Source organism: Loxodonta africana, chromosome 8 (assembly GCF_030014295.1).
Source record: "Loxodonta africana isolate mLoxAfr1 chromosome 8, mLoxAfr1.hap2, whole genome shotgun sequence".
Classification (NCBI taxonomy): Eukaryota; Metazoa; Chordata; class Mammalia; order Proboscidea; family Elephantidae; genus Loxodonta; species Loxodonta africana.
This window is the reverse complement of record NC_087349.1, coordinates 101,806,278-101,833,011: the sequence shown is the minus strand read 5'-3', so window position 1 is coordinate 101,833,011 and position 26,734 is coordinate 101,806,278. Positions and strand designations below refer to the sequence as shown.

General features: G+C 41.5%; 2 protein-coding genes across 15 annotated transcripts in view; one reads left to right on the top strand and one right to left on the bottom strand.

Moving 5' to 3' along the window:
- The window catches only part of SUGCT (succinyl-CoA:glutarate-CoA transferase), a 796,973-nt gene extending 774,558 nt beyond the window's left edge, over nucleotides 1–22,415 (bottom strand). For 13 of the 14 annotated variants that reach the window (XM_064290193.1, XM_064290192.1, XM_064290195.1 and 10 more), the window contains exon 1: nucleotides 22,103–22,415. The gene's annotated coding sequence lies outside the window, so the exon portion shown is untranslated. Of the gene's footprint in view, nucleotides 1–225 lie in introns of all 14 variants that reach the window. The other variant, XM_064290187.1, reaches the window with a different exon arrangement.
- An 18-nt stretch (nucleotides 22,416–22,433) lies between these two features.
- Nucleotides 22,434–25,180, top strand: MPLKIP (M-phase specific PLK1 interacting protein). Its single transcript, XM_003406894.4, has 2 exons — nucleotides 22,434–23,027; nucleotides 24,357–25,180. The coding sequence occupies exons 1-2, from the start codon at nucleotides 22,689–22,691 to the stop codon at nucleotides 24,555–24,557; spliced, it is 540 nt and encodes a 179-aa protein (XP_003406942.1). The 5' UTR covers nucleotides 22,434–22,688; the 3' UTR covers nucleotides 24,558–25,180.
- The last annotated feature ends 1,554 nt before the right edge of the window (nucleotides 25,181–26,734 follow it).

Below are 26,734 nucleotides of genomic sequence, written 5' to 3'. Positions count from 1 at the left end.
TGTGAAGTCCATGAGATTGGTGCATTATTTTCTTGGAAGTACACTTATGTGGGAAATCAGATTATACTCAAAGTAACTTGATGAGCAGGGAATCAGAAAAATGAAAGGAGCTGAAACAATGTTTAATGTGGTAGATTGTAACAGCAATAGGCTCATGAATAACACTTCCAGAGATCCCCACTTTTGAATGATCCCCTCCCATGTTGATCTGGGCTTGGACATTACCTTGCTTTAGCCAATGGGACATGAGCAAACTTGATGCAGGCAAAGCTGGATAAATGCCTGCACACTGGGTTTGACTTCCTGCAACACCTCCGCCTTCGTGTGAAGAAGCACAAGATGAAAGAGCACGTGGACAGGGCAGGGGGGGTCGTCCTGTCATCCCACCCATTCCAGCTGACACCCAGACATGGGGAGAGGCCATCTTAGCAGGTCCAGGCCCAGCCAAGCGACTATTTGCAGGCACACTAATGATCCCAGGTGAGTCCAGCAGAATGGCCCAGTCAATCCATTGAATTTTGAGAAAAAAATTCACCACTGTTAACTTAAGCCACTAAATTGTGGAGTTGTTGGTCATGCAGGCATAGATAAACCAATACGAATGGCTTAGGTCAGAGATGGCCTATTGTAGCAGCCAGGGTGATCTTTCTAAAATTTAAAACAAATAAGATATTTCCCTGCTCAAAATCTCCTAATGGCTTTCTACCACAAGTAGAATGAAATCCAATGTCCTACCATATCCCTCAAGAGCCTGATCCTTCTGGTCTTGGCTATCTCTCCAACCTTGCTCCCTATCACTCTCCCTCTCACTCATTCTTCTACAGCTACATTGACCTTGCGGTTCCTTGAACACATCGAGCAAACTTCTGTTTCAGGGCCTGTGGCGAAAAAGAGGTGGACCACTAAGATTCCCTTCAAGAAAGGCCTCGGTGCCCACCTGCAAGGATTGGGCTTACCTGACAACCTCCAGCTATTAGTTTCATCAGAGTCCACATCAGTTTTCCAGCTGAGATCCCAAGATTCTCTGGTCAAATGACTAAGCAAAGTAGGGGCAGAAAGACCTAGCCATTTCCTCCACTCAGTGAGGGACTATGGCAGCAGCCCTCCTTGGGGTAATGGCTCTGGAACTCCCCAGTGGACAGGCAGAACCTTTGTCAGGTCAGCACGCAGTTTGATGGTTCCCTGTGTCCAGCCCTATTGCCTTCCTTTCCCTTTCACAGGTGTTACTCCCCAGTAAGCCCTTTGCCCTTCTAGCTCCGTTGGCACAGCTGCCTTCTAGAGAACCCAACACATGCCAGGGCCTTCGCACTTGCTATTTCCTTTGCCGGAAATCTCTTCCTCTATACATTTGCATGTCTTTCTCGATCCATACAAATTTCTGCTTGAATATCTCACTCTTAGAGTAACCTTGCCTGACCATCCTCTCTGAATAGGACGACACTCCTCTGAGTCTCTATCTCTGCTTTACTTTTCTTATAACACTTACAGTTACCTCATATTACCTTAAATTGATTTATTTGTTTATTACCCATCTTTCCCACTAGAATTGCCTAGAACAGTGGCTGACACTAAGAATTAGTTGAGGGATAGCTCTGGGAGGGAGTGAGAGGGAGAGGGGGTACAGGTAAGCTTAACAGCCAGAATGGAATGGAAGATTAGACAAAGGAGGGGAAGCTGAACAAAATGGCAGGAAAAAAAGTACCAGAGGGAAATTCCCCTCAGCAGAATGGCTGTTATGGGTTGATTTGTGCCCCTCAAAAAATTATGTTGAAGTTCTAACCCCTGACATCCATGAATGTGACATTTACTTGGAAATAGCATCTTTGCAAATGAAATTAGTTAACATGAGGCCATACGGAAGTAGAGGGGACTCTAATCCGATGGCTGGTGTCCTTACAAAAAGAGGAGAAGAGACCCAGACAGACAGACACAAAGGGAAGGCAGCCATGTGAAGATGGAGGCAGAAACTGGAGTGATGCTGCCATAAACGAAGGCCTGCCTAGAAGCTGGAAAAGGCAAGGAAGAATCTTCCCCTAGAGACTTCAGAAGAAGTATGGCCCTGCCAACACCTTCATTTCAGACTTCTAGCCTCCAGAACTGTGAGACAATAAATTCCTGTTGTTATAAGCCATCCCAATTTATGGTGCTTTGTTACCCCAGGAAACTAACACAACAGCTAAAGAACTTCCAAAAACAGGAAGTTAACATTCATCATCCACTTTACTTCTCTCTTATAAAAGCCACCAGGCAAAACTCGTGCCGAAATATTTTTTAGTTTTCTTTCTCTTAAGTCTCAAGGGGGAAAATATTAATCTTTAGCATCAAATATTTATATTTTCCAAAAATACTGGTCTTCTGCACTTAAGTCTCTTTTGGGGCCCTTATTTTATTTCAAGTGATACACAAAATATATTTAGGTCTCTTCATCCCATAAATCTTCATTTCATTACAAATCTATGAAAAAGTCTTTATTTCACCACCAATGCCATGTTACGACCATAATAAGTTAGTAGAATTTTGTCTAATGAAGCAAAAACTTTTAAACTGAATACACTTAACATGAGGCAAAATAATTTAACTTCTATTATCTGAGAAGACACCCAGAAAAAAGACATATTTAAAACAAAATCAATGAATGACTTTTAAATAGTTAAGAGCATGATCATGGGTGCAATGCCTTTCTCCACTACTTGCTACCTCACCAGCACCTGGGGCAGGTAACTTCACCTCTCTGAGTCTCTGATTCCTCATCTGAAGCACCTCTCTCATAGGGTCGGCAGGGATTAAATGAAATGTAAAATGCTTAGTATACTTCCCAGCATATAGTAAGCGCTCATTAACAACTTGCCATCGCTATTATTATTACCGTCATCATCACCATATATTTATTATACAGTCTTACCTATTAAAACTGATTACTTCAGACCCAGATTTGAAAACAAGAAAAATACACGATTATTTTAAGGAACAAAAAGTAAATAAATAAAGCATGGTTCTCAGTATTCTATACTTAAAAAGGGCATCTGGAGCCATATTTTTGCCTGTTTATGAAAGAACAGAATAGACTGGGTGAGAGGAGGGTGCTTACAGGGGAGAAACCAGTTGGAAAAGGCATCGATGGTAATGTAATTTGTTGAGATATATTAAGCAGCTTGGGCATCTCTCTATCTTATTTAGCCTCTAGGATGAAAAGCTATTATAATGATACAGCTAGGCAGCCATGCAAAAAAGTATAATTATCATGAAGCTGCCATCAATTCTAAGCTTGCCAGGGCTGCTTCTAGGACTCCTCTGGTACCTGGCCCTAGGGTTTCCAAGACACAAATAAGCTTGGGCAGCACCAGAGTGATGATAATTGACAGATGCCCACACAAGTGGCTCATCTGTGTGACAACAATGCAGTCATCCCTCCCCACCCATGTTGGCCAACTACTGAGACAAAAACAAAAAACCTAAGTCAAAAAAGTCATAAAACAAACTGATCAAACATCAAATAGAACATGTAATACACACCAAAAAGATTTTTTAAGGTGCTATTATACAGAGAACTTAACTACCAGAATTTAAGAGTGAGAAAGCTGAAGATGGACCTATCTTCAAAGCATACTCTCTTAACCTGCTGAAGTTTTATCTACAATAGTTAGTATTCTGTGTTCTTTCTAGCATGCATTAGAAGTCATGAAAGAAACTCTGTTCCTAATCTGGCAGGTAATTTTAGGAGTTTAGCATTCCTAGAAAATTAATATCCCAGGAAGACATCAGGGAAATTACATTTTTGAGATCACCAGGCAATAATTTTTTTTTTTTTCATTTCTAGGTTTGTGGTAAGCAAGAGAAGGCTGTAAAAAGGAAACTAAAGGATTTTCATGCACTTACGGGCTTTTCAATGCTACTCTTCACTGAAACCCCCAAAGTGTATACACTGACACTAATCACAGGTTGCTTATTTTCTCATCATCATCCACTTTACTTCTCTCAGACAACTACCCCTGGAAGAGCCATGTTGAAAGGATATTTTTAAATTCATTTTCTTTCTCTAAAATCTCAGGAGAGAAAAACAAATTTTCAGCATCAAATGTTTAAGTTACTTATAATGAAAAATAGGAATTCACTTTCTAATTTAATTAGCATGAATTTCTGAAGCACCTGTCACATTCATTAAGAAAGTCAACGAAAGAAACACAATAAAAACAGCAACAAAAAAATCTCAACTCTTGCATTAATTTTCAGGTTTTCTGTCTACCCAAGCAAATCGATGCAAGAAATAGAGAAAATGCAGATAAAAAAAATAAAATCACTCATTACTGAATCACTCAATGCTAATAACTGCTCGTGCTTTTGGTGTAAATCCTTTCAGAGAGAGAAGAGATGTAACTTTTTTGAAAATTCTAATCATATGCTACATGATATCAAAACCTGCTTTTATCCCTTAATATTTTGGGGCTACAACCCAAAACTTTAAATCTAATATAAAATACTGAGCTGCCCCTCAGAGTAACTGGCTGCCTACAACTGTGTCAAGAAGACATTTCTACCAAGAATACCAGTCTATTGGAATCTCATGTGAAAAAGTGTAAGTCAACCAGACACTAGCTATTACGTTCTTGGAATCCTATCATAAAATCAAAAAAGAGTATGGAAACGATGATGAAGCTGTGGGGCAATCACACCATTCAGGAACGACCAGAAAACCATGTTGTTGTTCAAACCGCCAACCTTTCAGCTAGCAGCTGAGCATGGTGCATCACCAGGGCTACTTCAGAGAACCACAGTTAGCTGGATAATAGTTTATAATTTACTCTCTCTCAACACCCAAATTCTTCAGATCTCCCTCCCCCTACAAGAACTTGGCTATTACTATGGAATTTATGACCAAGCAGGTTTGGTAGTATCGGAAGCAACTGTTTATAATGAAAACTTGAGAATTTTACAGAAAGGACAGTGTAAACAAACTGGAAAAAGCATTTTTGAGTCACGGTTACAGGATGCCACGACCAAAACACAAGTCGGTGCTCATGCGAAATCCCTTTGCTACACTACATGCACCAGCTTTCCTTGAAGTTAGTTCCAAATGACTGGGTTCTGGCTGATGGAACAAAGGCAGAAGTAATATAAGCTAATTCCAGGCCTGACCTTGTAAACCATCCCATGAAACCCTCCAGCCCTCTGTTCCCCTGCTGCAGTAACAGTCGAGGCTAGAAGTTTCCCATAGTGTAACTATATGTGCAAGAAAGATGTTTTTCTTTATTAAGCCACTGAAATGGCGGACTAATTTACACCACAGCATAACCTAATAAAGATACCAAGGAGTGAAGGTAGAGAGATGCTAACCTCTAAGTGAGGCATCAACACCAACAACTAGATGTCCATGTCAGGGGTAGATTGTTTCACTGTCCATTTACCTGTAGTCTTCAAACTGAAGTAGGGGAAAACTTTCCTAAGTGATGTATGAATCGTTTAAAGAAATCAATTTCCAGGTCTTCAACTTCCACAGGTACTCTTTCCTAAAACCGATCAGCCTACAAAGGAGCCTGCTTTTACCAAAACTCTTCTCCCAGTAGGCAAAAGGAAAGCATATCCCTCACACGTTCCAGATCTTACTACAGTGTACTACTCCGGGGTATAAAAACCTCTGGGGCACCAAAGGAATAATCAAAATATTGGTTCTGGAAAGCCACCTTAACCAAGGCAACCTTAAAGCCATAGGCTTCCTGCCTTTCCCTGACTAACACATATTTTGGCTAAAAGAGAAGCTGGCATTAAAAACAGGGTATTGCAGCCTATGTTGGGAAACTCTGATTTTAGAGCATCTGAAGGGGTAGAGATTAGTGTCACTGATTGTTTAAATGTAACTGGAATTTTTGCAGAACTCTCAAATTTTTCAAGGTAACTGTATAAAACACAGAGATAAATTTATTTCTTTATATTTGCTGTGCTTTTTAAAATCAAATCATATCATAAAATATTTATACCATATTCAGTTGGCCCTCACCCTTAGTTCACATTGAAAAATTCACTCACGTGATGAAAAATTTTAAATATCAACTTAAAGTACGAAAGGGTTTATTTTGTTTTTCAAACATCTTTTAGCAGGTAGATGACTGCTATAGATTGGTAATGATGGAAAATAGTACCAACTTATAACCACAAGTCAATGAGCCAGAGGAAAAATTTCTTAGTTCTTCAGGCTTCTTCATTGGGCCATCCTGGTTCAGAGGATCAGAAGTGGTTGAACCAGTAACTGGTAGAGCAAATTATAGCTAACAATTACTGAACATAAGAGTGTCCACAAGCCCAAGTGGCCCCTTGAACTTCTCAGTGTTGGTGATGTTAATCATAAGGCCCAGTGGCTGCCCTCTGGTAGAAGGCCAACCTATGCAAAGACCTTTGTGCAAATTAGAAAAAGACACACTCATCAGGGGACAACTAGCAAAACAATGCCCTCTCTAGGTTGATGAATGAGAAAAAAAAAAAAAAACACCTTCATAGGTATTTGAGAGGGAATATAATCACTACAGCAGAAAAGAAAATGTGTATGCGTTGTGGGGGCAGGGTGGGTTTGCAGTTTTAAACTATGAATGTAATGAGTCCCTTTTGACTCAAAAATTAAGTCCCATTCTACAGAACAAGGTGGATATTTTACTAGCAGGAACAGAAGGGAAGTAGGGGCAACCTGGAAGAAGTATGTAGGATGGGTGTGTGACTGTCCACTATAACAGAAATACAACAAGTGGATGGCTTTAAAAAAAGAAGTCTATTCTTTCACAGTCTAGGAGGCTAGAAGTCCAAATTCAGGGTGCCAGCTCCAGGGAAGGTCTTGTTCTGTCTGTTGGCTCTGGGGGAAAGGTCCTTGTCATCAATCTTCCCCCGGTCTAGGAGCTTCTCGGCGCAGGGACCCTGGGTCCCAAGGACACGCGATTCTCCTGGCTCTTATTTCTTGGTGGTATGAGGTCCCCCAGTCTCTCTGCTCACTTCTGTCTTTTATACCTCAAAAGATTGATTTAAGACACAATTTAATCGTGTAGATTGAGTCGTGCCTCATTAACATAACTGCCTCTAATCCTGCCTCATTAACATCACAGAGGCAGGATTTACAACACATAGGAAAATCACACAGGATGACAAAATGGTGGATAATCACACAATACTGGGAAACATGGTTGTCTTAGTCATCTAGTGTTGCTATAACAGAAATACCACAAGTAGATAACTTTAACAAAGAGAAGTTTATTCTCTCACAGTCCAGTAGGCTAGAAGTCGGAATTCAGGGTGCCGGCTCCAGGGGAAGGCTTTCTCTCTCTGTCAGCTCTGGAGGAAGGTCCTTGTCATCAGTCTCCCCTTGGTTTGGGAGCATCTCAGCACAGGAACCTCAGGTCCAAAGGACACACTCTGTGCCTGGCGCTGCTTTCTTGGTGATATGAGGTCCCCCATGTCTCTCTGCTTACTTCTCTTTTATATCTCAAAAGAGATTGACTTAAGACACTATCTAATCTTGAAGATCTCATTGATAAAACTGCCACTAAGCCATCTTACTATATCATAGTGGTAGGATTTACAACACATAGGGAAATCACATCAAATGACAAAACGGTAAACAACCATACAATGCTGGCAATCACGACTAGCCAAGTTGACAGATACTTCGGGGGACACAATTCTACCCATAACAATGGCCTAGCCAAGTTGACATATATTTTGGGGGGATATAATTCAATCCATAACAATAAGAACATGTTTTATGATTTATTTTTAACAGCTTCCAATGGGTAACTTTGAAGAGCAGGAGAGATACCTAGAGAGAAATGTAAGATACTTTCTATATGAAGGGCTATGGAGTACTCCCAGAGACTTCTCTTCAAGTCCTAAGATTAAAAATTATTCTTTATGGCTTTTGGTGATTTGGGGAATGGTGAATGGAGAGTAGGCCTTAAGGTGGCCTAGCCATATTCATTCTATGTCTTCAAAGTTTTTAATACATATTGTCAAATTGTCCACCAGAATGGCAGTACTGTTATATATAGAGGTACTGGCAAAAAAAAAAAATTTTTTTTTTTCACTCAGTATATGAAAATTGTTATGGGTTGAATTATGTTCCCCAAAAATGTGTTATAAACTCTAATCCCTATAGTGGTTATAATTCATTTGGAAATGGGTTTTCTTTATAACATTAATGTATGGTGTGTTTTAAGTAAATCTCTTTTGAGATATAAAAGAGATTAAACAAGCAAGCAGGAAAGCAGAGACGGGGGAAGATAGATGTCATGCTGTGTTAGTCATCCAGTGCTGCTATAACAGAAATACTACAAATGGATGGCTTTAACAAACAGAAGCCTATTGTCTCACAGTCTAATAGGCTAGAAGTCCAAACTTAGGGCACTAGCTCCAGGGGAAGGCTTTATCTCTGTGTAGACTCTGGAGGAAAGTCCTTGTCATCAATCTTCCTGTGGTCTAGGAGCTTCTCTGCACAGCAACCTTGGGCCCAAAGGACATGTTCTGCTCCTGGTGCTGCCTTCTTGGTGGTGTGAGGTACCCTTATCTCTCTGCTTGCTTCTCTCTTTTATATCTCAAAAGAGATTGGCTTAAGACACTATCTAATCTTGCAGATCTCATTGATATAACTGGCACTAATCCATCTTATTAACATCATAGTGATAGGATTTACAACACACAGGAAAATCTTATGAAATGACAAAATGGTGGACAAACACACAATACTGGAAATCATGGCCTAACCAAGTTGATACATATTTTGGGGGGAAACAATTCAACACATGACATTCTACCCTTTGGCCCCAAAAAAATTCATGTCCTTGCCACATGTAAAACATATTCACCTGATCATATTATAAAAAAGTCTTAAATCAACTCAAAGTGCAAAATCCAAAAATTCCTCTTCATCTGTGAAATACAGAATACAAGTTATCTGCTTCCAGAGTACAATGGTGCAACAGCCACAAGGAAGATATTTCTATTACAAACAGGAGAAATTGGAGGGAAAGAAGGCATAACAGGCACCAAGCAAGCCAGGAGAACATATTACATTAGCCCTCAAGGCTTGAAAATAATCCTCGATTCTCTGAGACCATTTATACAACAGCCCTGCCCTCCAGACTCTAGGTATTGGCTACACTCTCTCGATTCTAAGTGAAGGCCCCTCAGCCTTGGGTTTCAGCTCGGCCTTCCAGACCCACTGAGACAGCAACTCTGCTCTCTTGGTTTATGTGCACCATTCTCCTAGTCCATCTGAGTGGCGACCCCACCCTTAGAAACACCAGAGGCCATGGCTCTACCCTTTGAAACCCCAGAGGTCATGGCCATACCTTTTGAGAGTGAGGCAGCTAGGCTTCCTGTACTCCTTAGCTCTTCAGCTTCTGCTTCCTGATTTCTTGGCCTTCTGGCTCCTGGGGGCTCATGCCCACATCTGCCCTGCTGGGGCAAGTGTTCCAAAGCTCTGTAGCTCCACCAATAAGTGCCTGGAGGCACCCCACTCCATAGGTAAACTTCAGCTGGAAGGCACTCAGCTCTCTTGCATAGTGGGTCAGCAAGCCTAGTTCCACCAATAACTGCCTGGAAGCACCCCACTCAACCAGGAAGCCTCCTGAACCAAGGCACTCTGCTCTTTCACTTCATGGGTTGGCTCCAGTGCTGTCTGGTGCTGGTATCCTGGTTCTGGTCCACTGCTGCTGCTGGTCCTCTGCTGCTGCTGGTCCTCTGCTGCTGCTTCTCACCACCTGCGCCATCTCTGCTGTTAACAGTTCTCCTTACTTCCTTCTGAGTCCTCTATCTGCTCAGCTTCAAAACCAATCCACATTTTGGATATCTGTTAGAGCAGGACCCCATTCCTAGTACCAAATTCTGTGTCAGTCATCTAGTGCTACCATAACAGAAAGATCACAAGTGGATGGCTTTAACAAACACGGGTTTATTCTCTCACAGCCCAGTAGGCTAGAAGTCCAAATTCACGGCACCAGAGCCAGGGGAAGGCTTTATCTCTCCGTCAACTCTGGAGGAAGACCCCTGTCATCAATCGCCCTGCGGTCTAAGACTTTCTCTGCGCAAGAACCTCAGGTCCAAAGGACACGCTTTGCTCCCGGTGCTGCTTTCTTGGTGGTATGAGGCCCCCGTCTCTCTGCTTGCTTCTCTCTTTCATACCTCAAAAGAGATTGGCTTAAGACACTATCTAATCCTGTAGATCTCATCAATACAACTGCAGCTAATCCATCTTATTACTGTCACAGTGATAGGATTTACGACACACAGGAAAATCTCATCAAATGACAAAATGGTGGACAATCACACTATACTGGGAATCATGGCCTAACCAAGTTGACACATATTTTGTTGGACACAATTCAATCCACGACAAATGCCAAATGAAGATCACCAAGGAGCCAAAGAATAGAAGCTGAAGAGAAAAAGGCCTTTCGCCAGAGCCAATACAGAAAGATTGACTTCCTCCAGAGTGGACGCCCTGAATTTGGACTTTTAGCTTCCCAACTATGAGAAAACGAATTTTTGCTTGTTAAAACCACCCATTTGTGGTATTTCTGCTATGGCAGCACTAGATAACTAAAACAGAATTTGGTACCAAGAAATAGAGGTACTGCTCTAACAAATACCCAAAATGTGGAAGTGGTTTTAGAAACTGGGTAATGGGCAGAAGCTGGAAGAGTTTTAAGATTCCTAAAAGTAAAAGCCTAGATTGCCTTGAAGAGACTGTTGGTAGAATTATGCACATCAAAGGCAATTCTGGTGAATGCTCAGCAAGGAGAGCTACAAAGAAAGTCTTTATCGTCTTAGAGAATACATATGGCACCAGCAACATAAGGTGGTTAGTAATGTGTTTCTCGTAAGGCTTTAAAAGGAAACGGTGAACGTGTGATCAGACAACGGAGTAAGGGCGATGTTTGTTATGCGGTGGCAACTTGTCTGAATTACGTTCAAGAGTTGGGTGGAAGGTAGAACTTGTAAGTGATGAGCATGGATATTTGGCTGAGGACATTTCTAAGCAATTACTTAAAGGGGCTGCATGGTTTCTCCTTGTTGCTTATAGTGAAACGCAAAAAGAAAAACAAGGGCTTAAAAATGAACTGCACAAAATGAAAACAGAACTTAAAGATTTGGAAAATTCTGTTATACAAATTAAGGACATGTGTTCTAGAATATTTACCAAGGACATAGCTACAAAATCTTTTGTTAAAGAGATTAAGCCTTTGACTGATGGATCTAACATAATGGACTACCACAGCAGAAAACTCATCAGGTTAGGCTGAAGGGGACAAAAATAGGATGAAAGGAAGAAAGGCTGTCTGCCTCTTAGAATTCTACAGGCAGGAAATAGGCCAAAGGAGCTACACCTGTTGTCCTCCAAGAAAGGAAAAGGACCATCCTTGGAGAAGTTTGGACATCAGCAAAACTGTTGGAAGGAGCTTGGGAAGCAGAGCTGCCTTAGTTTCAAACGGTGGAGCCAAGGTCTCCTAGGTCTCAAAGGGTGGAACCACGGCCTCCTAGGTTTCATAGAGTGGAGTCACAGCCTCCTAGGCTCCAAAAACTCAGATCTTCACTAGCTTGGTTCTGTAAAGTGGGACTGCCATTCAGTTTGGCCAAAAGGATGGGGATTCTGCCCAAAGCTGAGGTGGTGGGGCTTCTGTGCCCAAGGGGAAGAACGGGGTCTCTTGGGACTAAGGGTGTAGGGTCATCACTCAGATAGACTAAAATGGGACCACTCAAAACCAAAGTAGCAGAGTCGTTACCCCAGTGAGACTGGAAGGCAGAGCTGAAGCCCAGATGGTCCTGAATAGCAGAGGATTATTTTCAAGCTTTGAGTGAGAGTTAATACAGTTTGTTCTGCTGAGTTTTGGACTTGCTTGGTGTCTGTTATCCCTTCTTTCCCTCCAGTTTCTCCCAATTGTAATGGAAATGTCTACCCTTTGCCTGTTTCACCACTGTACTTTGTTGTTGTTGTTGTTGTTGTTGTTAGGTGCCATCGAGTCACAGAGACACTATGCACAACAGAATGAAACACTGCCCATCCTTACAACCGTTGTTATGCTTGAGCTCATTGTTGCAGCCATTGTGTCAATCCCCCTTGTCGAAGGTCTTCCTCTTTTCCGCTGACCCTGTACTCTGCCAAGCATGATGTCCTTCTCCAGGGACTCATCCCTCCTGACAATGTGTCCAAAGTATGTAAGACACAGTCTCGCCATCCTTGCCTCTAAGGAGTGTTCTGGCCGCACTTCTTCCAAGACAGATTTGTTCGTTCTTTTGGCAGTCCATGGCATATTCAGTATTCTTCGCCAACACCACAATTCAAAGGCGTCAACTCTTCTTCGGTCCTCCTTATTCATTGTCCGGCTTTCACATGCATATGATGTGACTGAAAACACCACTGCTTGGGTCAGGCGCACCTTAGTCTTCAGGGTGACATCCTTGCTCTTCAACACTTTGAAGAGGTCCTTTGCAGCAGATTTACCCAATGCAATGTGTCTTTTGATTTCTCAACTGGTGCTTCCATGGCTGTTGATTGTGGATCCAAGTAAAATGAAATCCTTGACAACTTCAATCTTTTCTCCGTTTATCATGATCTTGCTTGTTGGTCCAGTTGTGAAGATTTTTGTTTTCTTTATGTTGAGCTGTAATCCATACTGAAGGCTGTGGTCTTTGATCTTCATTAGTAAGTGCTTCAAGTCCTCTTCACTTTCAGCAAGCAAGGTTGTGTCATCTGCATAACGCAGGTTCTTAATGAGTCTTCATCCAATCCTGATGCCCCATTCTTCTTCATATAGCCCAGCTTCTCGGATTATTTGTTCAGCATACAGATTAAATAGGTATGGTGAAAGAATACAACCCTGACCCACACCTCTCCTGACTTCAATCAGTATCCCCTTGTTTTGTCCAAACAACTGTCTCTTGATCTATGTAAAGGTTCCTCATGAGCACAATTAAGTGTTCTGCGACTCCCATTCTTCGCACTGTTATCCATAGTTTGTTATGATCCACGCAGTCGAATGCATTTGCATAGTCAATAAAACACAGGTAAGCATCCTTCTGGTATTCTCTGCTTTCAGCCAGGATCCATCTGACATCAGCAATGATATCCCTGGTTCCACGTTCTCTTCTGAAACCGGCCTGAATTTCTGGCAGTTCCCTGTCGATATACTGCTGCAGCCATTTTTGAATGATCTTCAGCAAAATTTTGCTTGTGTGTGATATTAATGATATTGTTCTATAATTTCCACATTCAGTTGGAACACCTTTCTTGGGAATAGGCATAAATATGGATCTCTTCCAGTCAGTTGGCCAGGAAGATGTCTTCCATATTTCTTGGCATAGACGAGTGAGCACCTCCAGCGTTGCATCTGTTTGTTGAAACATCTCAATTGGTATTCCATCAATTCCTGGAGCCTTGTTTTTCCCCAATGCCTTCAGAGCAGCTTGGACTTCTTCCTTCAGTACCATCGGTTCCTGATCATATGCCACCTCTTGAAATGGTTGAATATCGACTATTTTGGTATAATGACTCTGTGTATTCCTTCCATCTTTTTTTCATGCTTCCTGCATCATTTAATATTTTCCCCATGGAATCCTTCACCATTGCAACTCGAGGCTTGAATTTTTCCTTCAGTTCAGCTTGAGAAACACCGAGTGTGCTCCTCCCTTTTTGTTTTCCATCTCCAGCTCTTTGCACGTGTCATTATAATGCTTTGTCTTCTCGAGAGGCCCTTTGAAATCTTCTGTTCAGTTCTTTTACTTCATGAATTCTTCCTTTTGCTTTAGCTGCTTGACGCTCAAGAGCAAGTTTCAGAGTCTCCTCTGACATCCATCTTGGTCTTTTCTTTCTTTCCTGTCTTTTCAGTGACCTCTTGCTTTCTTCATGGATGATGTCCTTGATGTCATTTCACAACTCGTCTGGTCTTCGGTCACTAGTGTTCAATGCGTCAAATCTATTCTTCAGGTGCTCTCTAAATTCAGGTGGGATATACTCAAGGTCATATTTTGACTCTCATGGACTTGCTCTGATTTTCTTCAGTTTCAGCTTGAACTCGCATTATGAGCAATTGATGGTCTGTTCCACAGTCAGCCCCTGGCCTTGTTCTGATGAGATTGAGTTTTCCCATCGTCTCTTTCCACAGATGTAGTCAATTTGATTTCTGTGTGTTCCGTCTGGCGAGGTCCATGTGTATAAAAATGTATAGTCGCCGTTTATGTTGGTGAAAGAAGGTATCTGCAATGAAGAAGTCGTTGGTCTTGCAAAATTCTATCATTAGATCTCCGGCGTTGTTTCTATCACTAAGGTCATATTTTCCAACTACTGATCCTTCTTCGTTTCCAACATTCACATTAAAATCACCAGTAATTATCAATGCATCTTGATTGCATGTTTGATCAATTTCAGACTGCAGCAGCTGATAAAAATCTTCTGTTTCTTCATCTTTGGCCCTAGTGGTTGGTGTGTAAATTTAAATAATAGTCATATTAACTGGTCTTCCTTGTAGGCATATGGATATTATTCTATCACTGACAGCGTTGTACTTCAGGATAGATCTTGAAACATTCTTTTTGACGATGAATGCAACACCATTCCCCTTCAAGTTGTCATTCCTAGCATAGTAGACTATATGTTTGTCCGATTCAAAATGGCCAATACCAGCCCATTTCAGCTCACTAATGCCTAGCATATCGATGTTTATGCGTTCCATTTCATTTTTGACGATTTCCAATTTTTCTAGATTCATACTTCATATATTCCAGGTTCCAATTATTAATGGATGTTTGCAGCTGTTTCTTCTCATTTTGAGTCGTGCCATATCAGCAAATGAAGGTCCCAAAAGCTTTACTCCATCCACGTCATTAAGGTCAACTCTACTTTGAGGAGGCAGCTCTTCCCCCAGTCATCTTTTGAGTGCCTTCCAACCTGGGGGAGGCTCATCTTTCAGCACTGTATCAGACAATGTTCCGCTGCTATTCATAAGGTTTTTACTGGCTAATGCTTTTCAGAAGTAGGCTGCCGGGTCCTTCTTCCTAGTCTGTCTTAGTCTGGAAGCTCAGCTGAAACCTGTCCTCCATGGGTGACCCTGCTGGTATCTGAATACCAGTGGCATAACTTCCAGCATCACAGCAACACAGGAGCCCCCACAGTACGACAAACTGACAGACACGTTGTACTTTGGAAGCAGATAACTTGTATTCTAGGTTTCTCATGTTCACAGATGAAGAGGAATTTTGCCCCAGGATGGAATACATCTAAAGACTCACCCGTATCTGATTTAGATGATTCTGAAAATGAGATTTTGGACTTGGAGTTGATTTAAGACTTTTGGGATGATGTGATAAGGTAAATATCTTTTGCATGTGGGAAGAACATGAATTTTGGGGGCCAAAGGGTATAATGTTATGGATTGAGCTGCGTCCCAAAAAAAATGTTGTAAACCCTTATCCCTGTAGTGGTTATAATCCCATCTGGGAATGGGTTTTCTTTCTTACGTTAATGAGAAAGTATTAGCGCATGGTTTGTCTTAAATCAACTTCTTCTGAGATATAAAAGCAAGCAGGAGAGCAGAGATTGAGGAAGACAGATGCCATGCCATATGAAGATCACCAAGGAGCCAAGGAATAGTAACTGAAGAGACAAGGACCTTCCCCCAGAGCCTACAGACAGAAAAAGCCTTCCCTTAGGGCCAGCACCCTCAACTTGGACTTCTAGCCTCCAAGCTGTGAGAAAATTAATTCCGTTGTTAAAACCACCCACTTGTGGTATTTTTTATAGCACCACTAGAAGACTAAGACAAAAATGGTGCTCTCAACCATCTTCCATAACCCTGAATATAACTTTTAAATTTTTCTTGTTTGTTTTTTGCCAATTCAACAGTCAATAATCAGCATGTCATTGTCATTTTAATTTGCATTTATTTAATGACTTCTGAAATTGAATATTTTTTCCATCTCTGCTGGCCATGTATCTTCTTTTATAAATTATCCTTGTTGTTTACCTATATTTTTATTGGCAAATTTATCTTTTTCTTATTGATTTGTATGGATTCTGTACATTTTAAGTATATTAACCTTTTATCACTCATATTTGTTGAAAGTAATTTTCCTCTATTTGTTGCAAGCTTTATTAAATTGCTGGGGGATTTCTTTTTAAATCATTTCTTGTATGGTTTTTGCCTTTGGTATGGTTTCAGGAGTCCCAATACCACACAGCTTTCCGTGATTGACTAGAAGGATTCATGGTACCCAGCATATAGCTGTACTCATGGCTAACGTTTATTACAACGAAAGGATACTTGACAAGATCAGCAAGGGAAAGAGACACAAATGAAGTCTGCAAAAATCCAGGCACAGGCTTCCTTATTTCTCTCTCTCCCATGAGGGACCACATCTGCATACTCCTTTTCCAGTAATAAAAAGTACAGTAACATATGCAATATTTCTGTGCAGGAAAGTGCATTAGAGACTCAGCACCTAGGGTTTATATTGGGAGCTGATCAAAATTCCAGACTCCCAGAAGGATAGGAGGTATCCATAAATCACACTGTTTGTACAAACTGTCTAGGTACAGTAAGCCACTCTGATCAGTTACAGAACTATTCAAATACCAAGTTCCCAGACATCAAACAAGGGCCACACTTGCAGAAGATCCTTCAAAAAATAGCAGCCTCAAGCCTACCATGTTAACTCTTTTTGGCACAGGTATCACGTTTTCCCAACCCCAGATTATATAAATATTCATTTACTTTTGTTTTTCCAATTTAAAAAGCTTTTACTTTCCTATATAAAGATTTAAACTATCTGGGGCTTATTTTTTCTATTTAGATATTAAGTTATAAGTGGTTGCTTCTTAGATAAAAGATTAATATTTTTTACTCCTTTCTATTTTCCTGAGCATCTCAGATCTTTTACAAAAATTATGTACTATTTTTATAATTGGAAAAAAAGACAAAAATGCAAATGCTAGTGACATTAAAATTTTATTTACTTATTTTAAGACAAAGTTTCAGTCTTTGTATCTGGAAAACAATGTTCATACTCAACGGCAGTGAGTTTTTTCTCACATTTTTCTTCATACAAAATATTCTGTCAGCAAATTTAGTTATTTTTAATGAAAATGCTTGTAAGTGTGAGTTAATGCATAGTTACCCGTATTACACCTAGGTGAAGAATAAACCCGTTGCCGTCAAGTCGATTCCGACTTACAGCGACCCCATAGGACAGAGGAGAACTGCCCTATGGAGTTTCCAAGGAGTGCTTGGTGGATTCAAGCTGCTGACCTTTTGGTTAGCAGCTGTAGCACATACCCACTACACCACCAGGGTTTCCAAATGTTAGTCTACAAAAAAATAAATAATAATAAAACATTTCACCTGTACTCAACAACCATGGACAAAGGATACACGATTTGAATTGAAAAGATTAGATTTTAATGAAACGGTGAAATTAGGCTCTCAAGGATTATTTTGAAAACAAACTGCTTCTAATATTTGCTTTTTCATTGAGAACATTCAAAAATTTAAAAAAAAAAAAAAAAAAACCAAACCTATTGCCACTGAGTTGGTTCCACCAGTTGTCTTTAAATGGTCCACTGTGTTCAATACAGGCCTAACTCTATCAATGAGTGAAATAATCACATCCTAGAGATGCATTTACTTTTCCTCTACTGGCAGTCTTCAAGTAGCTAACAACATACCTCTATAAGGAAAACTGAGATAACCTGAAAAGTTTTAGGTATTATTACATTAAAGCTTATTCTTAGTATACATACAAACATTTCTATACATAGAAATTATGAAGGACATTCTCCTGTCCTAAGAAGTATTTCTCATCAGAAATATTTAATAAGTTTTTAATATCACTATTTATCCATTTTTAGCCTGAAAGAAAACATGAGGTTTCTGAAGCAGAGATCAGAGTTATCGTTACTTCATTTATAAACGAACCAGTTTCTCAAACCTAATACCCCTGGTGGTGTAGTGGTTAAGAGCTATGGCTGCTAACCCAAAGGTCGGCAGTTCGAATCCACCAGGCGCTCCTTGGAAACCCTGCGGGGCAGCTCTACTGTGTCCTATAAGGTCTCTATGAGTCAGAATCAACTCGAAGGCAACACAAGCTTTTTAACACCCCACAGATGACCCAATGAGAGCCAGTGATTAAGCCTACACACACAGGGGTTGAAACACAGGAAAGGAAACCCAAAATTACCAATCTGGGAGTATAGGATCGCTGCCCAGCTGCCACTTCCCCTACTGAGAGAGGAAAAACCTAATCTCCCTAATGTAAACTAATTCTCCATGGGAAAAGAAAGTAAAGAAAGGCCCGGCGATTTGCTTCTGTAAGGATTACAGCCAAGGAAACTCTATAAAGCAGTTCTATTCTGTAACACATGAGATCGCCATGAATCAGAATCAACTCCACTGGCAACTAACAGCCCAGTGACCACTGCCCCTACAGAGAGAGAGAAATCTAATCTTCCTAATGTAAACAATTTCTCCATGGGGAGACAATAAGAAAGTACCTGGGTTCTCAGGCTTTGGAATGTAAATAATTGTCTGAGGGAAAGGGAGGGGACACAGATCCCTGGTGCAGCAATGGTTAAGCACTCAACTGTGGTTCAAACCCACCAGGGCTCTACAGGAGAAACGGCCTGGCCATCTGCTCCCATAAAGATTACAGCCCAACCATATTGAGCATTTCTATTGTCACATGGGGTCACTCTGAGTTCAAATGGGGAAAATAAGACAAGCTCTGGGTTTTATCATCCTTTAAAAGACCAACACATACCACCTAAGAGGTAAACTATTCTCTAACTACTTATTCAGTCACCTTTTTAACTTCTAAGGCTTGTCCTTTAACCTGTTGCTGCTGGCTGCCCTCCAGCTGGACCATTCAAATACACCCCATGCACAACTGAACAAAACACTCCATACTAGTCTGTCTTAGTTGGAAGCTCTACTGAAACCCCTTCAGTAACAAAACAATACACAGGTTTCCAAGGACAGACGCTGCGCATGAGGTGTATCAGCCCAGAATTGAACCCAGTCTCCCACATGGAAGGCAAGAGTTCTACCACTGAACCATCACTGCACCCTTGTTCTTTACCCTAGGTTCTACGTTTCTTTGCTTACAAAGCCATAACCATGAAGAGAAATGATAATATTTACTTCTTGACAATACATAGTAAAACTAACCAAAATATTTCTATTTGTAGCACTTGTTAATCCCAGACAGCTACCTTAAGCATTGGTTTTCAAGCCATTTTATGCAAAGCCTGAGAAATTCCTCAGGGGTGTCCCCAGAAGTCTCTTTGGGGGCAGGGCAGGTCAGATAAAATAGGGTACAGACTGAGCAGGACTCTGGGACCCCAATCCCTGTTTCAAACACATACCGTCTGCTCTTATATTTTGGGCTTGCAAGTAAGTTTTTTTGTTTGTTTTTGTTTTTTGTGGGTTTTGTGGAAGATAAGGCTCTACAAATAAAAATAAGTTTGAAAGCCACTGGTCCAGCTGGAGGGCAGCTAGCAAAAAACCTAAATAAGTAAAGGTCCTCAGTCTCACAGGAATAGACAAGATCCTGTTTACATTTATATTTAAATTCCTTCAGCTTGATACCCTTACCTGCATTAATGTAAAACTTCTACGAGACACTACCATACAAAGTTAACGTAAATGCTTCTGAAGCCCCCCATGTAGCTCAAGAATGCTTAGAAAGTTCTTTGATGTTCTGTTTTTGTGATTGTGCTGTGATGCTCTTTTTGCAAGAACCATACCTGTTACAAAGATGAGAGGTGCTGCTTTCTCACCAGAGGGCACAGACTAGCCCATGGGCAACCACCATACTTTCCCACCCATCATCTCAGTTCTTCACTTTTCTACCTCCAATTATCCCAACATAAAACTTCTTCCTCTTCCCCTCACCCTTTCCTCTGAACCCACCACCATACGAATAGACTCCATGCAAACAGAAGCCTAGGAAGCTCAGGCCCTCCAGTTCAGACAGCCAGACTGCATTCCTCAGGCTCAAGCATAGGAAGACCCCCTCGCCACATTTATAAAAATTCAGTACTAAGGTTATATCTACTAACCTCAAAATCTAAAATAATTAGCTACACAGAACCATTTTCAAAAATTTACGTGTTTATTTCACTACTGCATTTTTCAAAAGGCAGACTGATTGTCACTTATAATTCTTTACTTGGAAAAAAAAGCTATTGAGATTCAGGAGGCCTGAGTTCTGCTTCCAACTCTGCTTGCTGTGTGAACTTAACCAAGTCACTTAACTTCTCTTGGTGGATTTCCCAACTGCGAAGAGGCAAGGGGCCTATTCTCACTAGAGGGGCCCAGAAGAGGCCCAATGGGATTAGGGATTTTCATGTAATTATTAAGAATTCACTCTTCCTCAATCCTCATATATGTCTGAAAATATGATGAGAGGTACACTGTCACCCTTAACCTACCAGTCAACAATTTTCCACTGTATTTCTCCCCTCCTCCCCCATTTCTAGTGCAAGTTCATACATATAGAAAACAGCAAGGAAGACACTACAGGGAAGAGTATGCTAAAAGTGTAAGCCAAAGAAAAAAGTCATTTACAGTACTTAGCAGACTGAGAACCAATTCTATAATCTCACTGCCAATTTAAAAACAGAGACCCAGTTTGCATTTTCTTTTTTAAAAAGAGTAATAAAGGTAATTTTGGTGTCCACTACTCTCCCTCTTCTGCCCCTCCATCATAATAAATAGATTGGTTTATGATATAAAAGATGATGAGGATCACTGACCAATACGGTGTACGTGACCCATTCGTTCATTCGATACGTACTTGAGTGCCTGATTACCAGGCATTAATCTAGGCACTGATGACAACATCCAGAAAGGCGAATTTTTGGCCAGGACAGAAGAATACCAACCAGTCTGCGATCTTCAGGCCTTTATTGCACCACTAAGCCTGATAGCATTATCCTGCCTTGATTGACTTTACAACTTGTGTCCAAAGGAAAATAGAAATTTGGTGGACCAGACCCTTCTCCCCCAATCAGCAATGGAACTGTGTTTATGTCTCCACTCATAAGGAGGATGGCGGCTGAGAAGACATAACATCCTTCAACTAGGCATGTCAAAAAATATGTCAGAGACAGAGTGAGGAACGGCAGCTAGAAGGGGGCAGGCTAAAAAGCACAGGTCCGGGCTACCCACTGGACCTAAGTTCATTAAGGGTCCCTGGGTGGCACAGTCTGCCAACGACTGTTAACCTAAACGCTGGCAGTTGGAACCTACCCAGCGGGACCACAGAAGAAGATTACAGTCGGAATCTACTTGAAGCCAGCTTTTTTTTGGAAGTTCTTTAAGATTCTGCTTCCTACAAGATTTCCAGATTCATAGTGAATTGCCATTCTCAAATCTTGGGAGAGCAAAGAAAATTCTATACAACTGTAGTGAATCTAAATTTCACCCTCTAAATAAAATGCTGGGACAGGTATCTGGTACCTGTCCTATTTTATCAAGGTGTCATTCTTGCATCATCACACTTTTCTTTATAACTAAAAGTTTGTGAAACAATCGAGATTTTTAAAGTTTTGGCCCAATTCTGCTCTTTTTGAGAAGCAATTATCCGCTTCCTAATTCCCTCATCACTTCTCGCTCCCATTTAACCAGAACTGAAAGGAAGAGGGTGAAGCCCGAAACTTGTTAACACAGCCTCCCCACCAAGCTATTTAAAGCAGCAGCCTGAAGTCATTTCTGAAAGATGGCTGTTGGTACGTTACTAAAGTTAACTTTGGGTGCGAGAGGGTAGGAGGAAAGCGAGAGAGGCGAGGCGCGCGCCACTTCGACCGCGCAGGGGGCGGGCCCCGCAGTGGTAAGCGCAGGACCTCGGCCCGACCTGGAGCGCAGGCGCCGGGCAGGGCGAGCCCGGTAGGGCCGGGAGAGCGAGACTAGGACGGCCGCGGGGCCACGGAACAAGGGCGCACGAAGGCGAGAAGAGCTAAGCACGGGTCCTGGGGGCAGCAGATGCTTCTGGAAAGTGCAGGCGCTCTCCGCAGCGCGCCGCCTGAACGGGTTGGTTGGAGCCGGGATCCCGTTCGCCGCCCGGACCGTGTCTCGGAGGGTACCTGACTGCGGGCGTCCGGTCCACAGCCCCCTCCCGCCGCCCCGGCCGGAAAGGAGGCCGCTTCTCCGCAGAGCCGCCAACCTCGTACGCCTCTCAGATCCTCCTTCCCCGGGTGAGGCGTGGCCGCTACGCTCGGGGCCTGCAGCCACTGAGGGCGCTCGAGACACCCAGACCCCGCCCCCAGCGACCCGGGGCTGGGCGAGGGCGAGGGTGGGCGGAGCCGAGGCGCGGTCCGGGTGGGGCCTGCTCTCTCAGGCCTACCTCACCCATTGGGAGGGCGTCTAGTCAATTTGTCTCGACCAATGACCGCCACAGTGCAAAGATCATTCCTTGGATCGAGTGTTCAGTCTTTATCCCTTTTCTTCCTCCTTCTTCACTTCAATTCGCCCAATCTCCACCCAATTCCGTAACCTGCTTATCGCTCCGTCCCTTCCGGAACATTTGTGATACCGGAACCAATGTGCTTGACGGCGCGGGCGGCCAGAGGACTGTTTTGGTAAAGGACTAACCAGTTCTCTGTGGAGGCTTCGTCGGGACAGTTCCGGCTGGAGAACGCAGCAGTGAGGACTTCGTCTTCGCCTCCTGCTATGCACCGACAGAATTTTCGACCCCCGACCCCTCCTTACCCTGGCCCCGGTGTAGGAGGTTGGGGTAACGGGAGCAGCTTCCGGGGTACCCCGGGCGGGAGCGGACCGCGGCCGCCCTCCCCTCGGGACGGTTACGGGAGTCCACACCACACGCCGCCGTACGGGCCGCGCTCTAGGCCCTACGGGAGCAGCCACTCTCCACGACACGGCGGCGGCTTCCCCGGGGGCCGCTTCGGGTCCCCGTCCCCTGGAGGCTACCCTGGCTCCTACTCCAAGTCCCCCGCGGGGTCCCAGCAGCATTTCGGCTACTCCCCAGGGCAACAGCAGACCCACCCCCAGGTAATAATAGCCAGCGTTGGCTGAGCTCCTACGGTATGGCAGGCACGGTAGGAGGAGTCGCTTTACATGAATTGTTTTTGAAATTTTACGATTAGCCCTATTTTGCAGATGAGTAAACTGAGGCTTAGAGAAGTTAAGTAACTTTCTTAAGATTACCCTGCAAAAGTGGCATTCACGTTTTTAACCTGTACGTTCTGACTCCGGAGACCTCTTGCTTTTAGCCGGGACACTGCCACTGATACACAGATTTCCTGATTCTCCTTTGCCGGGGTCGGGGGGGGCTTTCCTTTTCTCAGTAAATTATTCTGAGCCCCCTGGCTCCGAGGGGAGGGGAGGAAGTGGATGAACCCCAGGCTAGCACTCTTAAAGGCTGGTGCCATCTTCCCCCTACTTTTTGTGTTTGCCTGTCTTTTTTCTGACTACACCAACTTCAGCTTTCCAAGTCTTCTCAAGAAAAAATAAATAGGAGGTAGTGAAAGTGTTTCGTGCCTCTCAGTGTGAATACAGAAACAGCGGGAGTACTTTTGGTGTGTCTAGGTAGTAGTTTGGCGTAGTGGTTAAGTACTACTGCTGCTAATCCGAGAGGTCGGCAGTTCGAATCCACTAGGCGCTCCCTGGAAACTATGGGGCAGCTCTACTCTGTCCTGTAGGGTCGCTACGAGTCGGAATCGACTGGTCGGCAACAGGTTTTTTTTTTTTAGGTGGTGGTTGTTAGGTACAGTGGAGCGAGTTCCGACTCCTGGCAACCCTATGCACAACAGAAGGAAACACTTCCCGGTCCTGCGCCATTCTTAAAATTGTTTTTACGTAGTGGTTTACGACTTACAGGAGTGGTTAACAATTTGCATGTACTGATGGTTTCCAATTTTTTGTATACTAAACCAACCCCGCCTTTCTAAGGCTGAAGATAGGAGAAAAAATTTTCATGGATAGAAAGGTTCCAGAAATTTTGAAGCCATATATTAAAAAAAAAAAAAACTTTTTCCTTAATTTTCCTGCAGAAAGACAATGCAGATTTTGAGGAAAAAAGAAATTGAAATACGGTTTTTAATTTTATCACTGCTTGATAGGTCTGTAAAGTTACTACATTAGAAACCCAATAGTGTTTGAGATGATGGTGGGAATGGAATTATTAATAAATACGTGGTTTCAGTTATGTTTTTTAAAACAACACCGCACTAAAGGAAATGTGGACTTTGCCATGGAACATAATGGGTTCAAGTCACAGCTTTTAACTAGCAGTGTGATCCCCATGAGCCTTTAGCTATTAAAGAAAAAAGTACAAAGTATTGCTACTAAATGTTTTTTTAACTGATTTTTTTTCTCAAGGGTTCTCCAAGGACATCTACACCATTTGGATCAGGGCGTGGTAGAGAAAACAGAATGTCTAATGAGGTGGAAAGTTATTTCAAGCCTTCCATGCTTGAGGATCCTTGGGCTGGCCTAGAACCAGTATCCGTAGCCGATATAAGCCAACAGTACAGCAATACTCAAACATTCACAGGCAAAAAAGGAAGATACTTTTCTTAACATTTCTGAAATTCACCTGGAAGCTTCACGTGTCAGGAACATCTTGAACAAAACCATGACTTGTGTAATTGAACCCTAAGATGATGCCTTAGTATAGGCGCTTGGTATTTTTTGTCAGCATATACCAAGTATTATTGGTCTAAATTAGAGAAGAAATATGGTAGGGTAATTTGCAGTATTTAGCTCTTTGGTGGTGAGCTATATATATATATATATATATTTAAAACATTTGATTATATATTGGACATTTGTCTTTTTAATGTTTCTCCAACATTTTGAAATAAAACATTTTGTCTTTTCTAGCTATATTGTGGTTTTGTTGTATGCTAAAAAGCAGAATTATTAAAATAATGCTTTATAAGCATAGGTAAATTGTCTTTTAGAAACTACTTTTTAAAATGAAATAGATAAACCACCCTTGAGCGGTACAGAGCTATATATTTGTTTACAGGGAGAGAGGAATGAAGAGGACAAAGAATTCCATACCAATATATTCATATTCATTATAACCAGTGTTCTACTTGCATATTTTATCTAATGCATTTGTAAAAATGCTTTGATACTTAGTTGGAAGTGACAGAAACCCACTTTAGCATAAGTAAAAAAAAAAAAAAAAAAGCATTTATATACTCATTTAACTGGAAAGTACAAAGATAGTCCTGTTTCAAGCATAGCTAGATCAGAGTGTTCTGTGTTTGAATTTCTCTGTATCTCTCAGGATTATGTAATAATTTTCTCCTGATGGCCAAGGAAAATGGCTATCATCGGTCTCAAATTCACTTCCAATGCAAAGAAAATAACTCCCAATTCCATCAACCCCAGGGAAGCAGACTGGCCATGCTTGGATCATGTTTCTATATTCCTGAACCAATAACTACCAAGAAAGTGGTGCCTGCTTAGCTTGTAATCATGAACCCTCCCTGTAATGAGACAGGCACCATAATTTTCAGCCTTACTAGGCCTACCTGGAGTAGAGAAGTGGTTTTCCAAAGGAAGGGATGCTGTATATATATATATTTTTTATGCCTACAGCAAAACCAAAAAAAAACCCAGAGGCAAAAATACTAAGAATTTTTTTTCTCCAACATTTAAAACAAAATCGGGTCTTAGGCAGATTTGGGGGATGTTTTGGGGTCACAATATGATGAAAATGGAGCTAGTTAAATTTTAAGCATTTCCAGAAAGAAACATTGTTATCTAAAAATGAAAGAGTCACACCACCTATTTGAGCGGTACCAAGTTCTGTTTGTTCTTTAGGTCTTTCGCAGAGACAAAGAAGAAATTGAGAAGGGAGGGGTTTTAGGTGAGTAAAAGCTCCATAAGAGCCAGAAGTTTAGAAATTCTACCAGTTACTAGTTGAATGAGTTACTTAACTTCTCTATGCCTCAGTTTTCTCATTTGTAAAATGAGGAAATTAATAGTACCCATGTTATAAAGGTGTTATGTTTTGAAGATTAAATAGGTTCACATGTGTGAAACTCAGGCCAGGGCCTGACACATAGTAAGCTGTCAATAAATGGTAGCAATTACTTTGTCTCCACCTATTTTTTTTTTTTTTTTTATATGTTCTTAGCTCTTAAAATAGTGCCTGGAAAATAGATGTGTAAAAAAAATATTTGGTGAATGAATGCAGAAACTCTAATTATAATTAATACATAATACATCTGTGTACTCTCCTGTATATAAAAGGAAAAATAGCAAATTTTTCCCTAATATTTTAAAGTAAACCTATTCTCTAATATCTAGTCTTCCTGGATGTTTGAGGTTATGATGAATGATGAAAATTAAGAGTAAGTAGAATAGTTTCTTACGTACCTTTTCATGAACTTCATAGATTAAAAAAATACTATCTTTAGGAAATGACACATGGAAATATTAAACCATCTCTTAGAAATCTTTCAGTTATTGGCAAAGATGAAGTCAAGAAGGATTTTATGCCATTATGTTCATATTTGGAAGGTAAATTCCAATTTTAACCTCAAATGGCTTATGTAGATTTTATTTCATTGCACTTTATAAGCATAATGTTAAAAAAAAAAAAATACCTTCCTAACTTACCAACATCTATCTTCAGAAGTCTGTAGTTTTTTTGAGTTTTCTAAGGAAATTTTTTTCCTCAAGAAAGGTACATTGCTATATATATTACTTTAGTTGATAGTATAATATTTAGTTATCAA

Excerpts from the sequence above, each read along its gene's own strand:
- MPLKIP (XM_003406894.4), top strand. The coding sequence starts at position 22,689 with ATGCACCGACAGAATTTTCGACCCCCGACCCCTCCTTACCCTGGCCCC. Across the intron at positions 23,028-24,356 it reads AACAGCAGACCCACCCCCAG|GGTTCTCCAAGGACATCTAC; the intron begins GTAATAATAGCC and ends TTTTTTCTCAAG.